The sequence below is a fragment of the Galleria mellonella genome, unplaced genomic scaffold, assembly GCF_026898425.1.
Source record: "Galleria mellonella isolate WM207_F2 unplaced genomic scaffold, CSIRO_AGI_GalMel_v1 utg23, whole genome shotgun sequence".
NCBI lineage: Eukaryota > Metazoa > Arthropoda > Insecta > Lepidoptera > Pyralidae > Galleria > Galleria mellonella.
In genome coordinates this window covers 1,441,743-1,463,974 of record NW_026442045.1, presented here as the reverse complement: position 1 = coordinate 1,463,974, position 22,232 = coordinate 1,441,743, and the positions used below count along the sequence as shown (strand labels likewise).

At 31.8% G+C, this 22,232-nt stretch overlaps 2 protein-coding genes across 5 annotated transcripts; one reads left to right on the top strand and one right to left on the bottom strand.

Moving 5' to 3' along the window:
• Positions 1 to 21: 21 nt before the first annotated feature.
• Positions 22 to 3,063, top strand: LOC113512821 (uncharacterized). Its single transcript, XM_026896750.3, has 3 exons — positions 22 to 244; positions 467 to 676; positions 1,606 to 3,063. The coding sequence occupies exons 1-3, from the start codon at positions 132 to 134 to the stop codon at positions 1,928 to 1,930; spliced, it is 648 nt and encodes a 215-aa protein (XP_026752551.2). The 5' UTR covers positions 22 to 131; the 3' UTR covers positions 1,931 to 3,063.
• On the bottom strand, positions 2,402 to 21,997 carry LOC113512822 (serine/threonine-protein phosphatase PP1-beta catalytic subunit). Of its 4 annotated transcripts, XM_052894727.1 has the most exons (8): positions 21,846 to 21,984; positions 21,252 to 21,317; positions 19,833 to 19,964; positions 6,359 to 6,574; positions 5,673 to 5,864; positions 5,408 to 5,559; positions 4,162 to 4,296; positions 2,402 to 3,801 (listed from the first exon to the last, which is right to left on the bottom strand). In XM_052894727.1, exons 1-8 carry the CDS (start codon positions 21,892 to 21,894, stop codon positions 3,703 to 3,705), a joined length of 1,041 nt encoding a protein of 346 aa, XP_052750687.1. In that variant the 5' UTR covers positions 21,895 to 21,984; the 3' UTR covers positions 2,402 to 3,702. The 4 variants fall into 4 exon arrangements, with proteins under 4 accessions (XP_052750687.1, XP_052750688.1, XP_052750685.1 ...); XM_052894728.1 differs by lacking the exon at positions 21,252 to 21,317 and having other exon boundaries at positions 21,846 to 21,997; XM_052894725.1 differs by lacking the exons at positions 2,402 to 3,801; positions 4,162 to 4,296; positions 5,408 to 5,559; positions 5,673 to 5,864; positions 6,359 to 6,574 and adding an exon at positions 13,307 to 17,422 and having other exon boundaries at positions 21,846 to 21,997.
• Between the last annotated feature and the right edge of the window lie 235 nt (positions 21,998 to 22,232).

The following is a 22,232-nucleotide window of genomic DNA, read 5'->3' as shown; positions in this document are numbered from 1 at the left end:
TTAGCTGTCAGTATAAATGTCAGTACGTTCAGTTAACTCAATTTAAATTTTTAACGTTTGGTTTAATTTAATCATTTGTTTACTCACTTATTTCTAATTTGTTTCTTAAAGTTTATTTATATTTGAACATAATGGGAGAACAAGTCCAAGACGAAAATAGTGACGTTGATTTAAATAACACTGAAGTTTCCTTTGATAACTTAACCATTTTAAAAGAATTCAGCAACATTGCAAATCTTGTAAAGTACGATATGTTTTAATACATCTATTGTTTTCAACTCGTTTAAATAAACTAATGGCTTTGAAAAGGCATTTCATAATGCTAAATTTATTTAAAACATATATAAAGGGGGCATATGATGATACTGCTTTCGCCTCTTTGGAGCATTTTATGGGTGTTAGCTATATGATGACTATTTTTTTTTTTAAGTAATATAATTTACTTACTGTTCATAATGTCTTATAGAAATGAAGACTTCTTGGAAACGGTTCCTAAAGCAAAGCTTCGACGAGTAAAATGGGTACCTATGTTTAACTGTTTGAAACAGGGCATTTTAGATGAAATGGTACAAGAACTTAGCACAATGTGGAGATATGAGAATATACCAGCAAAGTTGGAAATACTAGAAAAACAAAAGGAAAAGTTTGCAGAAATTAATTCAGACAAAAAAATGTGGTAAGCACAACTTTTTTTAGTGATGAGGTACCATTTGACCCAATTTCTGTTTTGTCAAACACTGCAAGCTATTTGGACTTCAAACAGTTCACACAACTTTATTTCTACTTTTATTTATTTTAACCTGAAGGGTATATATACAGTAAATGTAAATATGTCTAAAAATGGAATATGCTTACATATATTTTTCAAATGGTAGCACATCTAGTATATACATTTTTTGTTTCCACTTGTTTTCTTGTTTATCATTTTTTAAATGGTTTTTTTTTATGAGTGAAAATGATATGGTAATGGTAACTCTGCCTGCGCTAATGGGATATGCTGGCGGAGCACCAGTGAAGGGTGATAGATGAGAATGAAAACAGGCCAGTTAGCCCATCATGATAAATTCATCAGGAATTAACCATGATAGTTTCCAGGGGGAACCGCAGGGAGGTCGACCTGGTTGGGTATATTGCTAGAAATGGGATTCTCAGTCTCCATTACTAACAACCCCTTCCTCCCCCCGCCCCTTTTATAAATGGTTTCACTGACTACTTCAAGTGTTTGCAAGGATCACTAGTGGTCTGGTGACCTTGGCAAATAATTGACCTGACCATAGGATAGTCTGAAAATATCTGTTATAATTTTAACAAAACTTCATTAAATTAATTATATTAGTTTTTACCTGCAGATTCATCTATGTGACCGGTCCCAAGTAATGTTTTTAGATTGGGAAAATCATTTAAGATTCTATTTCCATCCTATATAGGATGTGTATACCATATTTCATAGAGATTGGTTAAGCCGTTAAGGTGTTATAACATAACAAACAAACTCAATTTCACATTTATTCATAATATTTAATTAAGTTTTATTAAAAGAACTATACAGGATTTTTTTTGTACCTCTATGTACTTAATACCAATATATTTTTAATGTTTATTCAGGAGGCCACAATTAGGTGATGTTAAAGCACAGTTAAAAGCCAGTGATTGTGTCAATCTACAAAAACAGAAGGTTTTATTAGAATCACTTGCTAAGGAATATGAAGCAAGAGTTGCCCAACTGAAGAAAACAATTTTAGCAAAAAGAGGATATCTCAAGGCTTTGCAAATGGATATGCAAAAATATCAAAGAAAAAATGAAGATTTTATCACTAAAATTGGTGACAGATTGGAAAATCATGAGAATTTAATCAAATCATTAATACCAAATAAGATGCCAGTTCATGAAATTATTTGGACAGATATTGAGTTGGAGAGTAAGGAGTAAATTGATAATGCACAGTCATTTGAATAAAATTTATATATTTCAGAAAATTGTACACACCTGAGAAAAGTACAACGAAATATCATATTTTGAACTCAATTTTTTCAGAAACTTACTGTTTACTAGTGTAGATAAAAGGAGATAATAAAATGTTAGTGTTCATTTTAAAGTGATACTGACAGTAAACCACATAGAAATCTAATTTAGCAGCATTCTGTTCAACTATACCTAATTTCACTATACATTTGGATTGTTCAAACAGATAAAAGATTTTTAATAAGTAATTGTAAGCAACAAACTTACCATATAAACAGATAAATTATAAATTTGTTTAAATATGAATTAATATTGATAAAATATATAGAGAAAATGATACCCTATTAGCAAAATACATCAAAAATAGTACAATAGCATAAGAAATTACAGAATTTTATGCTTTATTATAAATGCAAATTAAAATAAAACAAAAATAAATCTCTTACTTTAAATAGTTATATTTATTAATGAAAATCATTGGACAATGTTAACATAGCTAAAAATAAAATTGTACAATGCAAAATCTGCATATAATTTTATATTATTTTATAATTACAGCAATTGCACTATTGTTGCGAGGACTATACTGTTTCTACCACCTTCAATCATTGAAATTATTCCATTCTATGACTTGTTATTGCAAACTGTCAAAGCCTCACATAGGAGATCATGCCAAATATATAATTTCATCATTATTTACTTATTTTTTAAGAATAATACTGAGTGCAAAATAACATTAATTGATTACTCACTCCCTAAACAACTGTTTCCAATTTGATCTTAAAAACATATTACTGAAACAGGAAGGAGGCAATGAACTAACATACCTAAATATTTATATACAAGTCAAGCATGTGGATTTAGTTATATGATGCAAGGTAATGTGGCACCATAATCATTTTACATGAAACAAGACATTCACAGAAAAGTTTCCTGAAGGGCATGTTAGTTCTATTTTATTAAGCCATCCTTTTTATTTCTATACATTTAGAAGTGATGAACATTTTTTAAGTAAGTGACAGTGATTTTTTTTGTTTAGGCCAGCCCTACAAGAAGATTATTTTACTTCAAGAAAATAAATGTCAGTGAAATAGTTATAATTTAAAGTCACAACAATGAGAGACTTCATAGTTGTTTGTTTTGATAATTTTTGCCTAATAAAAACTAAAATTTTCAAATTAACCAATCATCGTCACCTATACGACCTATACATACTTTACATTTATAGGCACATTAGTTATAGAATAAACAAAGCAAATGTGCTTCCGATCCACTACAACTTAATATATATTTAATTATGAAAATGTAACGACGCTTTAGTCCAATGCCCGCATCTTTAAGATCGCTCAGTATTCTTCAAACTCTTTAAAATTAACGAAATAATTTTACTACAACATCAACATGTTAGAATAACACAACAAGGTACAAATACGATCTAAAGGCTGTGTTTTATCAGGGATCGAAAAAGCAAGTCACCGAGGCATCGCCGAATAGCTCATGTCTGCTCAATATCGACAAAATGTAGAACTAAATTCATAAATTAATATCACTCACATTAATAATAATAAAAATTAAAAATAAGAAGGCACAAGCAAATTGATAAATAATTTTAACAATACATGACATATTATTCGGCTATGTCCAATGACCACACTAAACATAATAATTATAGTACATAATATAATTAATTATTTGTAGCATTCCTCTCACTGTGCAGCACACTGGATCCCAAACGTCAGTTATTTCTTCTTCGGCGGTGATCGTTGAGGCGTAGCTGGCCTCCCACTATTGATGCCATTGTATTGGTATTTTGCTTTCTTTTCTGACGGTTTTAATATCTATAAAGAATATGAAAGTTTTCATCTGTTCAAAAAAATAGCAAAGTAGGTACAATTATATTTTATGGAAAGGTAGGGCCATACAAAACTTTTTATATAACACGGGGCAAACGAGTATGAAGCTTAGCTGATGGTAAATGACTACCACCGCCCATGATCACCCGCAATACCACAGGCATTGCAAGTGTTACATATATAGGAGCATAACTAAATCATTTATAAAATTGTTTCCACACTTAATTAAAAGTTTTACAACATTTTGTATAACATACTAATGCAATTTTAGTATTTTGTCGTTTTTGAACTAAAAAAATATGCATAATATTTGATTATAATAAGGCATTATGAACATTATGTTACCTGGAAGGAACACATGAGCGTTTCGTCCACAGACATCATACCACCTGCGTTATCGAACTCTCCGCAGTAGTTAGGAGCGGAAAACAGCGTTACAAGTTGTCGTTTCGCGAAAAACTCGTAGCCATCTTCTACTACCTGTTACAAAATGAAGAGTACCATTATAATATCAGACTTGTTAATACATGACTGAGACAAACAATAAATGAGAATGTTAATACATGACATACAATAAATGAGAATGGAAATATATTTATTCTTTAGTTTATCTGCAATATTTGTAATACTTTGGTGGCACTACACTCTTACATTACCACCACACACACACACATTATACAAATCGGTCCTTATTATAATATAACACACCACAGGGAGACTTTGTACAAAAGTCGATTGCTTGGGTACCTCTGTCCCATTCGTGTTTCAACCGTAAAGCAGTTGTGTTTGCATGGCTGTGTTTCGGTTTGAAGAGTGGGATATGGCGTGAATTTACTGGGTACGGAGGAATAACACCTGAGTCCTCAGGAATGGCAACGCATGGGGGGTATCATGGGCGAAACAGTATACCCTGTTATGTCCATGGTACTGCTCATGACTATAGGCGACGGTTACCACTTTCCATCAGGTGGACCGTCAGCTTGTTTGACATTCTAAGTTGTATAAAAAAAAAACTACAGGGGTGTATGGAGGCTTCTGTCCTAGTTCTGTTAGTGTAATTTTTCGCGGGAGAGCAAATAAGCCGGCATGCACTATATTTTTAGAAATTGGTGCAAGTATTCGGAAATCCTCGGCTTATTTAGGGCGAGTCTGGGGATGATTTATTATTTATTTTCTGTACATATACACAACAATATGACAATGCAAATTTCGGAAGCCCTGAACCAGCAACCTTAGCTATGAGAGAAAGGTGATGAAAGCTAAAATTCCACTGAAATCCCTTTGACACTTATATTTGCTTTTATCGCTAATTAATCAATAATAAACATTTTAACAAAAAAAAAAATTATTTTTGGTTTAATGTTAAGATTTGCTGGCCATAGCACAGATATATACCTCGAGAATGTAAGTACCTAAATTATTTTCCTATAGGGATGTAATCGTCATTTATATTAATTCAAGGTGTGTAGAAAAAGAGCCTCATTTTTTTAAATTACATCTACCCAGTAAGGTACTTCATGCGAAGAACAGATGATTGTTACATCTGCCATGTGATGGCATTGGTACGTTTTGAATGAATTAAATTAGTTACCTGATGAGCACGACAAATCAAGTCCAAATCATGTCTGTTTAGGAATTTGCTGACAACATCTGGGCCAAAGGTGAAAGACACGCCGCGATCATTCTCCCCCCAACCTTGGACATCTTTGTCTGGATCTGACCACAGTAGATCACAAAGTAAACCTACAAAAATACAATAATTAGTAGAAATTATTATTTTTAATTATGTACATATTAAGAAGTTAATTTAATTAAACCTGTTGGATGTGATATGTGAGAGCTGATGACATATTTACCTGTATCGGGAACATCAGTAGGTCTCATTATCCGCCTGATTTGTTCCATACCCTGCAAGTCTGGTGATAGGCCTCCATGGCAGCAAAATATTTTCTCGTCAATAATGGCGGCAATGGGAAGACAATTGAAACAATCAGTGAAAGTCTTCCACAACTTGATGTTGTATCGACGTTTGCATTCATCATAAAAGCCTGTAAATTAATATGGTCACTGAGTGAAAATGAGTTTTAAGTACATCCAGGATATTATTTAAAACTAGCTGACTCTATTTTCTTATTCTGCTATTCGGGACGCCCGATACTAACGTCACTCAATTGTATTGCCTTTCCGAAATTTCAAGTATTATTACGAATCGTTTGTATGAGAGTATAGAAAAGTGTTGTTTTAGACTTTTTCAAGCATTTTTTTAATTTTTTCTCTCCGTAAGAACCATCCTTGTACTTACAGAAATATTCTAAAAAAAGAATTAGCGAAATCGGTTAAGCTGTTCTCGATATTTGCGCTTAGCAACACATTCAGCGGTTCATTTGTATGATATAGATGTATGTTATTTGTATGTTATTACAAAATAATAGAATAAAATATGAGTATGAATAGTAACAAATAAATAATTTTACAGGAATGTGTGAAATTTTTGATTGTGATCACTGTTATCATTTAAAAAAAATTGAAAATTATTACTTACCATAAATACGATTTATGCTGGCACATTCATGGTTGCCACGAAGAAGAAAGAAATTTTCTGGATACTTAATTTTGTAAGCAAGTAAGAGGCATATTGTTTCAAGAGATTGCTTGCCGCGATCCACATAGTCGCCAAGAAACAAGTAATTAGCTTCTGGTGGAAAGCCGCCATATTCAAATAAACGTAGTAGGTCTGTATATTGTCCGTGTATATCACCTGAAATTACAACACGTATCTTAAATAACAATGATAATAATAACAGATATTCAGTATAATATATGAAAATATTCTAACTTGTTCAGTAAGTACAATTTTTATGTGTATGTATATATAATGTGAATCCATATTTATGTAATTTGAAATTGAGTCTCTGTTGTTTCAGTTTTCACAGCTAAATATCGTAACCAATTTCAATAGATCATGTGGGGGAGGGGGAATAAAAATCTAAATAAAATTCTAGATAAAAGCAAAGATTATTCTTATCATCATATCAGCCGTTATCTGACCACTAATGAACATAGGCCTCCCCCATAGACCGCTGTAAGAAACGGTTCTGAGTTACCTGCATTCACTAACTCACTGCGATACATTTGGGGTTGTCATTGCATTTGTCTATATGGGGCCGACACTCAAGAATATTTCTTCCCCATCAGTTGTTTCTTCGAATTATGTGACCAGCATATTATCACTTCAGCTTGCTCGTCTTTCGGGCTATGTCGGTCACTTTGGTTCTTCAGCAAATAACCTAATTCAGCAGATTCTATCACGCAAAGAATTATAGTGATTAAGCAACTTAGTGGCAATGGACTGGTCACATAGCTCGAAAAACCGATAACCGTTGGGGAAGGAAGTGGCGACTCCGTACGAGCAAACGCAGTGTAGGACAATCCCCCAATAAATGGAGTGACGTCCTCAAATGCATTGCAAAGAGTCAGTGGATGCAGGTGGCTCAGAACCATTAGCAGTCTATGGGGGAGGCCTGTGTTCAGCAGTGGGTAGACAATGGCCGAGATGATAACCTTTTTGGAAACCAGCTTGTTCGGGTGGCAAGAAATCGTCGAGTTTGATTGGTGATAGTCACAATTCAGTAAGGATATCGGTGTATATTTTTTTAATAGGGTATTGTCACATTTCTTGAAGAACAGAACTACCGCACTTTCTGATTTACGTTTCGAGCTTAACACCGTTATGTTAGTTAGTTTTTGGATTTTTTTTGAACGTTGGGGCATATAAAGCTTCACTGTTTGGACAGTTTTTACTGACTTGTTGATATCGTCCGTTGTTTCACAATTTACCAGGTACTGATAACGATTTAACACTTCGGGGCTCTGGATAAGAAACGTAGGCTTCATCAGATGAAACCATTTCAGCCTAATATTCAGATTTAATATGCCTCTTACCATTCAGTGATCACTTCTATTGATCGCTGAGACATGATTGAACAAATGATGATTAAATGTCAAGATGAAGTCTATATCATTTCTTGTGCATCCATCAGAGCTAGCCCAGGTTCATTTCTTGTGTGACCGCTTTTGGAAGAAGTATTTCATCACAGAGTCCTTCCTTCTCCATGAAATCAACTAATTAACTAATTGTTGTCCCCTAGGATTTCACCGCCCGATGCCAGTTTCCCATTCTCGTCTTGTTTTCTTTCCTTTCCCCCAATTTAGCGTTGCAATCCTTTATCAACAGTGTATTGAAATTTAGAGGAATGTATGATTATTGAAATGTCCTCATACCCTCCACATCATGATGATCAGTCTATTACGGCTGGCGCGTATACCTGTATAACCTTCAGCGAATACCTTTTGGTTAATTCTGAGTACCAGATATGCCTTTGCCGACACACTCTCGATCTTTAAAGACATTATTAATGAGAGACTTGTGGACTTCGAATCCGAAACCACCATGGATCAGATGGTGGATCTCCCGGTAGTGGAACAAATTACCGGATTTGAGGATCATCAGTAACATCCTCCAGTAGATTCCAAAAATCGCCATGTAATCTCGGTATATAATAAGCAACCATTTTCTTTCCTGTGGGTGTCGTAAGATGCGATTAAGGGAACGTAATAGTCGAGGAATGGTGATAGATGAACGTAATAGATGATGATGGAGATGGGATAGCAGCGTCGTAAAACATTAATAAAGACTAACTGCGGTTGTCAACTCTCCTGTCAAGCATGGCAACCACTGGAAAAATCTGCCAATAAGGGGAGGCCTGTGTTCAGCAGTGTACGGTTAAAAACTAATATAATGAAATGTTACGTATCCTCCCCATGTATTTGTATTTCAGGTACTTAATCCTTTAATATTCCAGTGAAACTTGTTCACATTTCTTTTCAATTCAATAATGTTCTGATCCTCATCTCATTAAAATTCGTGCGTTATATGTTGCCAGATCCAGTCGTTTTTGTTTGTAGACTAATCTCCTCCAAAAATTCTTCGCACCCCCTGCTCTACTGTTACCATGACTGCTATCTTGGTCAGGAATAGTGCAGCTGCCGAGTATTGGTGGTCATTTCTTTGTAGTGTTTAGCATTGGGAGGATTTTGCCAGTAGTTGCCACGATGACAAGCGAGTTGGTAACTGTAGTTAGGCCATTAGTAATGTTTTAAAATGGACGGTGCTGCCCATTCCTCAAGCATTAAGTTCATTTATTCGCCTCTTATGACAGGTACTGGAAAGGAAGCGGTGGCCTATTCAATGTAGGAAACACACGGACAACACTGCATCAAGTTACTTGACTATATATATTGACACAAGATAAACAATAGTACTAAAGTTCAGTATGAACACCCAGTCGCCCGCTGCGATCTAACTTAACACTCTCAAACACGCGTCGGCACCCAAAGTCTAATAGATGTCTTTATTCAAAGAAAGATAGAGGATTGCATATTTACGAGGTATGATAAGCAGCTAGGCTTAATTTTGACAGAAATCCAAATTATTTAATTGTTATTTAAAATTTGAGGTTGACTATACTTGGGTGATCATTTAGACAACTAACAAAATAATAAAATATATTATCCCACTTAATAAAAAAAGATGACTGTTTTATAAACATTAAAATTAATATGTATATTCTAGAATATACTTTGACACCTATGATTTCACTCATGCATTGCTATTACTGAGAACTATGGTGCATACGTAAATGGTAATTTAAAGCCCTTTTTTATATAAATATTCATAATAGTGAAAAGTTACAGTATTGTACTAAGAAAAAGTGTAATATTGATAATGTCATTATATTTACTTATTGTTGCAGTAGATAAATGAAAACTTTTGTACTTCGATCTGTATTAATAATTATATATAGTAAATATGTGAAAATAAATTTGTTTAAATATTAATATCATATTATTACTAAGTGATACAACATTGATGCAACATTGTTATTCTCTAAATATTCGTTTAACAATTAACTTTACAATTAACGCTGCGCAACTTTCTCAAAGTCACAGCAAAATCTACATTCTTATTATATAGATAGTGTCTCTATACAAATGCTTCGAAAAAAGCGGGTCAACTTTTTCTGTTTTTCTTTTTCTTACTGTTGCAATTATGTTAAATTTATTAATCATATTTATGTAAAGGAGACACGTAGCGCCATCCGTTATCGCTCTGAGAATAACTCGGCGCACGCCATATTGTATTTTGCTCTATGATTTCCTCTGTCACTTGCGTCGCATGTCTAGCATATATAATAAAATAAAATATAAGAAATATTAAAAGTTATCGTTTATTTTTCCATCCAACCATCTCAACATGGAAGCAGAGCGTCGTTTAAAAAGAAAAACTGATTGATATAAGTGAAATACAAAGTATAAAAGTTTAAAAGTGCTATTCAAGTTTGAGGTTATAGTGACACGCAACGAAAAAAAAAATTATCGTGAAAGTATATAAATTTATATTAATAAGAAAATAGAAGATATTATGATACCTATTTTTGATGGTGCAAACTATTCAAGCTGGAAATTAAGGTTAGTAACTTTGTTGGAATACAAAGAATGCCACGAGGCCGCCATTAACAAGATGCCAAAATGAAAATGCAGAAGCGGAATGGAAAAAGAAGGATTTAAAAGCAAGGACTATAATAATGAGTACAATTTCAGATAAACAATTAAAATATATTAGTGAATGCAAAACAGCATATGAAATGATAAAGAAGTTTGACAAGATGTATTTAACACAGTCTACAGCTATGCAGATAATATGTAGAGGAAAAATTGAAGAGATAAGACTAAACATTAGAAGATTTTTTTGTTTCTTTCGAGAAAACAATAAATGAGTTCAAAGCGGCTGGAGGAAAAATAGATGAAGTGGAGAAGTTAAGATACTTGCTTAAAGCTCTTCCACCAAGCTATAGTTATATAGGAGATTTTCTTGATATAATTCCAGAAGAACAAAGAACAGTTGATTATGTATGTTCTAAAATAAAAGAGAAAAATATTGCCAATAGCGACTCGGTAATGAAAAATAATAACATAATATAATAAAAATAATATATAATATTAAAATAATAACAGTGAAATTAATTGGCTTTTAGATAGTGGATGTACCGACCATATAATAAATAACGATACATATTTTTATAATTTTATAAATTTGAAAAATACTGTCTATGTGAAATTGCCAGATGGCAAAATGTTAAAATCTACTAAAATAGGTACTGTTAAAATCTATTTCATGAATTATTATAATCAAAAACATGTGGATTTGAAAAATGTTTATTTTGTCGAAGGTATTAAGCAAAATTTGTTAAGTTTTTTTAAAAATAACTAAAACTTGTACAATAGTAGCTAAACATGCAAATGCAAAAATTTATAATAAAGCTAGAGAATTAATAATTGTTGCTGATAAAATAAATAATTTGTATTGTATAAAAAGTTTTGTATTAAAAAATGAGATGTTTGCATATTCAATAAAATTTAACTCAGAAAGAGAAATGGCATAGAGCACTTGGTCATGTAAATTTTCAATATTTAAATAAATTAATAAATAATAAATTAGTACACGGTTTGCCTGATAAGATTGAAAGCACAAAAATGAAATGTTCAAATTGTATTAAAAGTAAAATAACAAATGTACCTTTTGAAAATAATAGAACTAAGACTACTGAAATTTTAGATTTAATTCACACTGATTTAAACGGTCCACATAACACAACTGGTTATTGTGGAGAAAAATACTTTATGACATTTATCGACGACTATAGTAAATGTACAAGGATATTTTGTATTAAAAGTAAAGCTGAAGTTGCTAGTTGTTTCATAGAATTTGTAAATTTAGTAGAAAATAAATTCAATAAAAAAGTTAAGAAAATACAGTGCGATAATGGCAAAGAATATTTAAATAAGGATATTTATAATTTTATAAGGCAAAAGGATATAGAGTTATTACCATGTCCACCCTACGTTCATGAACTAAATGGAGTAGCGGAAAAATACAATAGGTCTGCTATGGATATAGGTAGGTGTTTAATGAGAGAAGCTAAAATTCATAGAAGGTATTGGCCTGAAGCAATAAAAACAGCAGCATATTTAAAAAATCGAACAATTGCAAATACTGTAGAAAATAAAACACCTTATGAGATATTTTTTGGGATAAAACCTAATGTAGAGCATTTAAAAATTTATGGAAGTAGAGTTTTTGTCAAGGTTCCTGAAGTTTTAAGAAAAAGTAAATGGGATGATAAAGCACAAGAAGGAATTTTAGTAGGTTATAATGAAAATAGTTATAGAGTTTTGTTAAATAATAGAATAATTAATACTAGGCATGTACAGGTAGTTGAAGAAAATACTGAACTGATTTGCTTAGAAAAACTAGATGATCAGAAAGATAAAGAATTAGAAATTGACCAAACTTCAAAAACCAAACTTCAAAAGATATAGTAAAAACTGATTATGAAAGTGATGAAAATTATGTGGATACTGATGATACAAATTCTAATAATGCCTTGAAAGATCTTGTAAATGATGATAATTTAAATAATAATAGAGACAAGGATGTAGTGGTAGGATCGGAAAAAAAGAAACATAACTCCAATTTCTAGATATGGTAATCCAGTTTCACATTTTATATATGTTAATAATATTGATGCAAATGTACATTTGAGGAGGCGATGAACTCCAATGATTATAAGCAATGGCAAATAGCAATGGACTCAGAAATAAATAGCTTAAATAAAAAAAATACATGGCAAATTGTTGATAAGCCAAAAGATAAAAAAGTTATTGATGTTAAGTGGGTTTTTAAAAGGAAAAGCAATAATTATAAAGCTAGATTAGTTGTAAGAGAATTCCAGCAAAAGGAATTCATTGATAATGCTTACTCACCAGTAGGAAAAATGCAAACTTTAAAAATTTTATTGTCATATAGTTGTAAAAATAATTTATTTATTGAACAGATGGATGTAGAGACAGTTTTTTAAATGGTTATGTAACGTCAGAAGTATATGTAAATCAACCGGTTTTATTATTAGATTGTTTGGAAACTTAATTTTCTGGAAAACACGTAAACAAAATACAGTAGCTAAATGTTCAACTTTTGCAGAATATATTGCTATGTCAGAGGCAGTGACAGAAGTACTTTTTATTAGAAACTTGCTAAGTAAATCATTTGATGTAAAATTTAGTCAACCAATAAAATTATATGAAGATAACTCAGGTGCAATTACAATTGCTAAATACGGAAATTTTACAAAAAATTCAAAGCATATCAAAGTTCAGTATCATTATATAAATGAGAACTATGAAAAGAAATTAATTGATATTATAAAAATTGATACAAAATTTAACTTAGCAGACATGTTAACTAAAAGTCTAGATAAAATAAAATTTTTGAGGAACAGGTTAGAGTTAAGATTAATTTAGATTATGTAAAAGATTATAAATTTAAGCAGGCGTGTTGTAATTATGTTAAATTTATTAATCATATTTATGTAAAGGAGACACGTAGCGCCATCTATTATCGCTCTGAGAATAACTCGGCGCACGCCATATTGTATTTCGTTCTCTGATTTCCTCTGTCACTTGCGTTACATGTCTAGCATATATAATAAAATAAAATATAAGAAATATTAAAATTTATCGTCTATTTTTCCATCCAACCATCTCAACACTTACAATTGTGTTCGTGACTGGGCTACCAGACTAGAAATTATTACTTTAGATTAAGGTAAATAGGCAAGGTCGTCGATTAAATAATCCTTTATTACATTTAATTTCATTTATACAATAAATTATATTATTTATTTATTAATAATAATGCGTACATAAAGAATAAGAATGCGACATATAGAACTTTGTAATTCTTTCATATTGATTTAAAAATTATTAAAATTGTGAAAGTTGAAAATCGGTATTTGTGGATCTATGTATGTATGTATACTCAATCTCAGATAGATGATTACTACGGTATAAGGAAAAAAAGAACTTTATCATAGGTACACAGGGTTATAGGCGAGAAATTGAATTTTGAATTAATTTTTACTTAACCGATTTCTTTAAATAAGAATATCTCAAAATCTTCTCATTTTAATTTTATACGGGTATATCCCGTATATTATATATATATTTTTTTTATTTTTACTTACGCATGGGAATGGAAATATGAGTTAATTAATTACAATTGACTTAATGTAAAAACTGAATTGTATTTTACCTTAAGTTTAAATTCTTAATACTATTTTGTTCTTAATGCTATTGTTTCTTAATCCTTAATATAAATACTTTTACCACTTTAAATAAAAATGAAGATCATTTTGATTAATTCGTACCGATATCTATACTATAAATGTACACGGAACTTCAGATTTTGATTTTAAAAGGAATAGATCATATAACACAGATCCTTTGGATATAATATACGTATATAGTCTAATTTAAAATCTCCATTTTGAAGTCACTTGAGAATAATGACTATTTTGTTAATAATTGAAATAATTGTGTCATAACAATGCACTTTAAATAGTTTGCATAATACTCAATAATATCTCTATGTACATAGCAATATAAATATCCTATATATATATTATGCAAGAAAATAGCACAGAATACAACAATTAAAAATAATTCAATAAAAAAAAACACCTCATATCGACAATTTTAATCCATTTATAGGGAATACGAGGGTAGTCTGAAAAATTTCCGACCTTACGCCAAAGATGTCGGCACTCGTAATAAAAGCTGGTGAACGTAGGTATGCATATTTTGACAGTTACTCACCAAAGTTTTGGCCATTTTGGACGCGCAGTTTTCAGTTGAGTGAGACGATTTTTGGAATGGAAAAAATTGAGTACCGACCTGTTATTAAATTTTTGTTTTTGAAAAAGTAATACGCCTACGCAAATCAAAGATAAGATGGACTCGGTGTATGGGAACTCTGCACCATCATTTACCACAGTGAAATTTTGTTGCTGTACGTTCGGGACGTCCAAAAATTGGAACTACTGACGATAACATTGCTAAAGTTCACTAAATAGTGTTAGACAACCGCTGAATTGGAGTGAGAGAGAGATAGCAGAGGTAATGAAAATGTCCAAATAACGTGTATGTCACATATTAAATCAAGATTTAAACATGAGAAAACTGTCCGGGCGTTGGGTGCCGCGTCTAGACCAAAAACGTGTTCGAATGAACATTTCCAACGCTTTGTTAGCGCAATAAATTCAAGTTTTGGCGCCGATTATTAAATATGTACATAAAACTTGGATACATCATTATACGTCCAAAACAAAAGTACAGTCAAAACAGTGGACTTCAAAGGGGGAACCGGCTCTAAAAAAGCAAAAACTGTTTTTTCCGGCTGGGAAAGTGATGTCGATTGTTTTTTGGGATAGCCATGGAGTTCTCTTAATTAATTATCTTCAAAAAGGAAAAACCATTACAGGAGAATACTACGCATCTTTACTGGACAAGCTGAAGGCAGAAATTGCGGAAAAACGGACACATTTGCAGAAAAAGAAAATCCTGTTTCACCAAGACAACGCGTAGTCTAACACCTCACCGCTTGCCGTGGCAAAAATCCACCAATTACCATCTGCCTTACCTACTCTCCAGATCTGGCCCCAGGCTTCTTCTTTTTGTTCCCTCATCTAAAAACTGCGCCGAGTGCTATTTCAACGAATTAGAGATGAGAACATCGCTGCTCCCAGCGTAGCGTAATGTGTTACAAGGAGACTACGGAGAAAAATAAATAAAAAATTTAAGAAAAAAAAAATGTATCATTGTTAGGTCGGAATCTTTTCAGACCATCCTCGTATTTTCAAAAACTTGCAACACAAAAAAAAAAATTATGCAGTTTTTTTATTAAAATAACGTGAGCATTTAAATTTATATTTATGGTTAAAAGTTTTAATTTCATTTGATTTATTTTTGTTTTATAATTTTTGCTCCTTTTTAATACGCAAAAACTCATTTTATTTATTAAATAATTAAATATTGATATGTCAAGATATGTTGTGCACGTAAGTATACAAAATACAAATAAAAAAAAAACAAGTCAGCTGATTTTACAAATGACTGACAAAAAGTTAAACCGTTTTTAAGATTCGAGGCTTTATCTACCTATATAATGTAAGTCTACATTATACATTAAAGCGCGCGCTTATTCAAGCACTAACAAAGTACAAACGCACACACTGTCACATGTACATACGTTACGTGTTTCTGTAGTTATGACAATCACAGATCTTGGTATTTTTTGAATGAAGTCTCTGGGGTATGATATTGACAAGTTATATTCCGGGATCTTATCTCTTAGCTTATAAAGCTAGGAACTATTTAAGGACATAAGGTTTTACAATACATAATGATACAGCATGATATACTTTATACTGAAGTATTAATATTATAATAAGTATTTTAAAATTATTAGATTTAAAAATAGACACATAATACCGTATAAATTAAATTTCCTTTTTTTAAAAGCGTACAGAACATTTTTCTTGTTAAATGTATAGTGATAATGTACAGGTTACTTTTAAAACTATTATATTTCGCACAGCACCTGACTGGTGTCTACATACCTCATGTAAATTATTTACAAACTCCACACTATTTCACTAAAACTGTCTATTATGGTAATATGTGATATTTTGTGATGTTGATTATAAGTCCGTAGAGGTGGTAGGCACGGCTAACTGCGCAGCCGGTTCACTGTAATACGTCCTGTTCGGTATTGAATTGTCTCCCTACCACCAATTGTAATTGGGAAAATTTGGTTGTGGCATGTAGTTGTAGTGTGGCGGCGCGACAGGCGGCCAGCCCGGGTATACAGCTGACGGTGGAGCCTGAGTGAAGGCGGTGGCGGGCGATGGAACAGCGACATCAAGAGACGTGGGAGGCGGCGGTGGAGGCTGAATGAAGGTGCCAGTGGGCGGTAGAGGGGCGATAACGGAAGCCGTAAGGGGTGGGGGCGGCGGTGGTGGCGGTGGTGGCGGCGGCGGCGGCAGCTGCGTAAGCGGAGGCGGAGGTGGTGGCAGAGGCAAGACTGAGGGTAGTCGCGCGTGCGGCAATGATGTCACGAATGATGTCGACGGACCCGCCACGCTCTCCGTCCTACTGGGGTCCGCAAGCCCACTTTTAGCCGGCGGAAAACTAAACCCATTTTCCTTCGACTGCCACGTTTTAAAAATATTTTTCAAGTTTCTCTTATCATTCGTCGAGAGCAAACTCGGCTGAGACAACGCTTTCAAAATATTTACCAATATGTCGTCATTAGGAAAACTTGCGAAAGAATTCGGTAATTCTTTCTCAATCTCTAGGTCCATTTCCAGCAGGTTTAACGAGTTGAATGTTTCCAATACATTTGTTAGTTCATCCAAATGCTTCTTGAATTGTTTTACAATATTGTTTTTTGATTTTTCAGTAGCAGCCAATGTCTGGATATCTTCGTTTAATATGGTGCTTTTCACTTTCCACTGGGCACAGCCAGTACAGTTGGGCGTAATTTTTCTCACTTTAGATGGTCCAGCTAATGGTTCCGACGCAGTTCTTTTTACACTATTAGGCGCCTTGATGGAAGCGGGCAAAGGTGGTGGAGGTTTGCTCGTGTCTACTGAAAGTTGAAGAGGTTGTGCTGACGGGACTAACACGTGGTACTGCACACGGAGGTGGTTCGCGGTGGTATTGGCGGTGGTACTACCGGATTAATTAAGGGTACAAATTGGCAGTTTATTTCCCCACTTATAGCGGTGGTGGAAGTGGACGCGCATTCGTCGCAGGCACAATAAAAGGTACATAAGAAGCTGCATGTTTTTGACAAACATGTCTTTGATATTATTTTTATTGTACATTATCTTCACACCAACATTGACGGCCGAATGACGCTCTGCTAGTACTTTGCGCAACTGGCCAGTAGTTAAAAAAATATCTTGTTCTTCCCTACTTGTGTATTTGTACAATTGGGTCAAAGCACCCAGTCAGATTTTGGGAATTATGACAAAATTGTAATATTACTTTTTATATTATCTACACTGCATTCATGGCTGAACTTGCAATGTATTTGTAACATTTAGCTCAAATCTCGACATATTACGTCAAAATTTTCATTGGAGTCATTTGTGACGTTACGGGTTATTCTTGATGGCGGCTTTCCGCCGTTTTATCTAAGATTGTTATTATGAATTCTAGTAAAATCTTATTGCAATTAGTATGTAAACACACATGTACAAAATATCAAAAACTCATGAACAGTAATTATAGAGAAACTAAATTATATTACCGATGTACCACCACCATTCTGATCCACCACTTCTTATAATTTTAATAGTAATAAAAAGGACATGTATAAAACTTCGTATTGCAATGTCTTAAGGAACTTTCTCCGTCAATGACAACAGACAACAACTAATTATTATTTTAATAATAAGGACATTCATACAATGTATTCTGTTCTGTATTGATCATAAATAGTAGTCAGATCTTAAGAATGGACATTCATGACATGGGTTATGAAAATGCAAAAGCAAGAGATATATATAAAAATAGACTTGGAATGATGTGAATATATTAATTTAATCAATTTTAGTTAATATGCATTTGCTCTTAAGTTTTAAAATCTTTATAAAGTAACATTATAAAAATAAAAGCATGATTTTTGTAAGGATAAATTCAAAAAATAATTAACAGATTTTAAACATTCTTTCATCTATAGGAAGCTACACTAGTAGCCAATAATGGTCAATAATGGACTGCATTTTATTTTTAACTATGTGAGCCAGGGCAGGCCTCTAGTGGTATATAAAATAGCAGTTGTATATTCAATGTTTATGTAAGTAAATTATGTAAATAAATTCTGAGGGCCTCCAGCTGAAGACTCCGGTACATTTCTCAAATTTTTATGACAAATCGTTTATGGTGCAAGCTGTACGGCTATGGAATGCTATACCAGTTTCCATACGAAATATAAAATGTCTGGTTACTTTTAAAACAAAACTTAAGGACTTTTATTTGAGCAAGTTGTCATCTCCTTAATATGTTTATATGTCTGGTTAGCATACTTATTTCTTACTTATTATTATACTTTTCGTGAACAGTATTTATATATTTTTATGTATTTGTGTAGGCGTTTATATGCATGTATGTATATGTGTATATGTATGTAAGTATATCTATCTGTGTGTGTGTGTGTGTGTATGTATATATATATATATATATATATATATATATATATATATATATATATATATATATATATATATATATATATATATATATATATAATGAGTAGGGATAATTTTTATATTATTATATGTATTACATCTCCCATATCTAGAACTAACAAAATTTTTCATCATGCCTCCTACCAAATTGTTTATAATTATCCTCTCCATCCAAAGGTTGCCTGGAAGAGATCGCTCTTAGCGATAAGGTCGCCCATTGTTTTCTCATTGTGATTATTTCTTGTAATTATTTATATTCATAATAAGTTTACTATTGTAATCTTTTGGAGGAAACAATAAAGAGTATCTATCTATCTATCAGTGATCATCTTTTTACATGTATTAACAAAATAGAATGTATCAAACTAGGACCATTTTTGATGTAGAATGTGCCATTTCATTTAAATTAAAAAAACAGAGACATACTGAAAGTGTTTTACTTAATCTTATTAATATAAGAATAAAATTCTAACTAGATAATGTCCTTGGGATAACATGGGAGACATTTCGAGAAAAATTAATGAGGGGTCTTAATATAGCTAATAGATGTTGAAAGTGGTTTACTTTGAAATTTTGTTTGTATGTTTGTTCCAGCATCACACAAAAACTATTGTATCAAATTGGATTTGGAATTCACAGTTGTGTTCCTGAACGTCTAATTAAAAATCTGGTGTATACTTTATTTGATATCCCCTTAAAAATTGTCTATTTCATTGAATTTACTAGTTCTGAAAACCATGCATATAATGTAGTGGTCATAAAGATATATATAATTTGTGTTATATATAAGTAATAGTCCATTACCACAAATTTTAAGTGGTGCCTCTAATTCCAATAATATGGGCTGTTGCAGGAATATTTCCCTGGATTTGGTGCAGAGGCCGCGGACCTCTGACTCTGACATCTGCACTGTCTTGCCGGGCCTGCATCCTCGAACTAAAACAATATTTTAACAATTTATTTTTAAAAATTATTTAAACATTAAATAGTGAAAAGTTATTTAAACATTATTTTCTGTATCATCAACTATATTCCTACCTCTTTGTACTTACTATAATGAGAAATACTGTCTTATAATGCAGTTTATTTATATTTAATCATAATAAGCAAGCATAATAAGAATAATAAAGTTGCCTCAAGCCATAAACAATGCATTTAACTAACATATTGGAATAAAAATATATGTAGATATAGAACAACTTGACTGTTATATAGTTTCTACATTCAATATACATTAAATACAAATCTATATAATAACGTTCAATAAAAGTAATGCACTTTTAATAAACATCAATCATTACAAATAAATAAAGTATAATTACTTGCCTAAATGAGAAGTGGATTCACAGAAGTAATTTCTCAAATAACAAACTTATAACAGGCAACAAAATCTTAAAATAATTCTTTAATTGAATAAATTATATTCCATTATGATAACTCATAATTTAAGGCAGAGTTTTTAGTATTCAGTGAATACACTTCATTTATAATGACAAACAATTGTAATGCATGCCAAGGTAGCAACTAAAGACATGTTACAATCATATTTAACCAGTACTATATTTAACACATACACTTTAACACTTTACAAGCAACTTATTCACATATGGGTTCAAAAGCATAAATATCAAAATATTAATGAATAGGACAGGTTTCTTTTCAATTTATTATTTAAATAAATTTATATTGTAATATACAATAAACAGATAAACATTCAACAGTCAAGAGTAATTAGCCTATTAATTGTTTACATAGACTATCAGGCACATTGCCAAAAGCAAACTGTTATAAATTTGTGCAGATTTTTTGTAATTTTTATATTATTATAGAATTAATAAAAAAATAAAAACTTTCTATAATTGCAAAATATCAGATATGAAATCACCAGAGATGTTCAGTTTTTATGATACCAGTAAGAGACATTATAATGTCACTTATAGAACCCCAATTATTATTGTATTTACATTCCAAATAAGGTTGTGGACTTAGAGGCAGGCAATAAACAAGTAGGATACTTAATTATTATAAATATATTGAATTTCATCAATAAGGGTTCAGCCTGCAAAACATTTCATATTGTATGTCAGAAATGTGGACAAGAATAAACAACAAAGGAAAAACTGTAAAAATTGGATTTGAATATCTTTTATGACTGATTACTAAAGGAAGAATAAAATACAATCTAGCTGAATACTTCCACAAGAATTTTTTAAGTGACCATACATTCTCCTGAAAAGATGTCTTTCAATTTCCCTTTTCTCCTTGCGGTTTCCTGCTGCAGTCTGTATACTGTTGTAACCCGTCAATAAGCAGCGTAATAAAGTGAAATAAAAATGTTTAAATCAATCCAATGTTTAATGAGTATAAAACAACAATAAACCCATACAATATGATATACCTTTTAATTATATTACTGATGTTATATATATATATATATATATATATATATACATATTTAATTATTAAGTTATAGCCGTAAGCTTCCCTCTAAAAATAAATAAATAAATAAGTGTTGCGTGTGTAAGACCTGACATCGTATTATAGATAGAAAGCTTTCTTATAACTACTATTATTTTCAATTTTATTCTAATTTATAAGTATACATTCGAATATTTTCGAAAGATACTCTAATGTAGAACCAGCTAAGAATTGAGGATAATCGATTTATTTATGAGTTTGACGTTCCTCTACCTCTACATACAGAGTGATAATTACGCAACTGAGAACAATGAGCTTGGTCCCATTTAAATCCATTACAACAGTTAAGAATATAACAAATATAATGCACATTAAAATACGTATTAAAATTATCTTTACCTTCTAAAAGCCTGTGAATTAGACTGTCAACATTGAGTTCGTCAGCCATATTTACCACACGAATAATTTACGTCAAAAAGTCAAATTCTTGAAGACAAACCACCATCATCTACTGCGCCGAGTGTTGTTTTTGGTTTTCCAATCATTCGAAAGAGCGTTTTGTTATTACAAGTGTCACTATTGTGCCACACCTAGTTAATAGCCTCCGTACATAGTCAATATTATTATTCATATTAAGGTTGATTCTGAGACCTCATTTCTCTAAACTTATCTCTTAACTTAATACTTTAATTTAATGATTCCACAACATTACTATTTTATGGACAATTGAATATGAATACATATACATATATGTATAGTTACAAAAAAATATGTGAGTATTCTAAT

Excerpts from the sequence above, each read along its gene's own strand:
- LOC113512821 (XM_026896750.3), top strand. The coding sequence starts at position 132 with ATGGGAGAACAAGTCCAAGACGAAAATAGTGACGTTGATTTAAATAAC. Across the intron at positions 245-466 it reads AACATTGCAAATCTTGTAAA|AAATGAAGACTTCTTGGAAA; the intron begins GTACGATATGTT and ends AATGTCTTATAG. Across the intron at positions 677-1,605 it reads AATTCAGACAAAAAAATGTG|GAGGCCACAATTAGGTGATG; the intron begins GTAAGCACAACT and ends ATGTTTATTCAG.
- LOC113512822 (XM_052894725.1), bottom strand. The coding sequence starts at position 21,894 with ATGGCTGACGAACTCAATGTTGACAGTCTAATTCACAGGCTTTTAGAA. Across the intron at positions 19,965-21,251 it reads AGACATCTTTTCAGGAGAAT|TTCGAGGATGCAGGCCCGGC; the intron begins GTATGGTCACTT and ends ATATTGTTTTAG. Across the intron at positions 17,423-19,832 it reads GGCACCACTTAAAATTTGTG|TAGACACGAGCAAACCTCCA; the intron begins GTAATGGACTAT and ends TTCAACTTTCAG.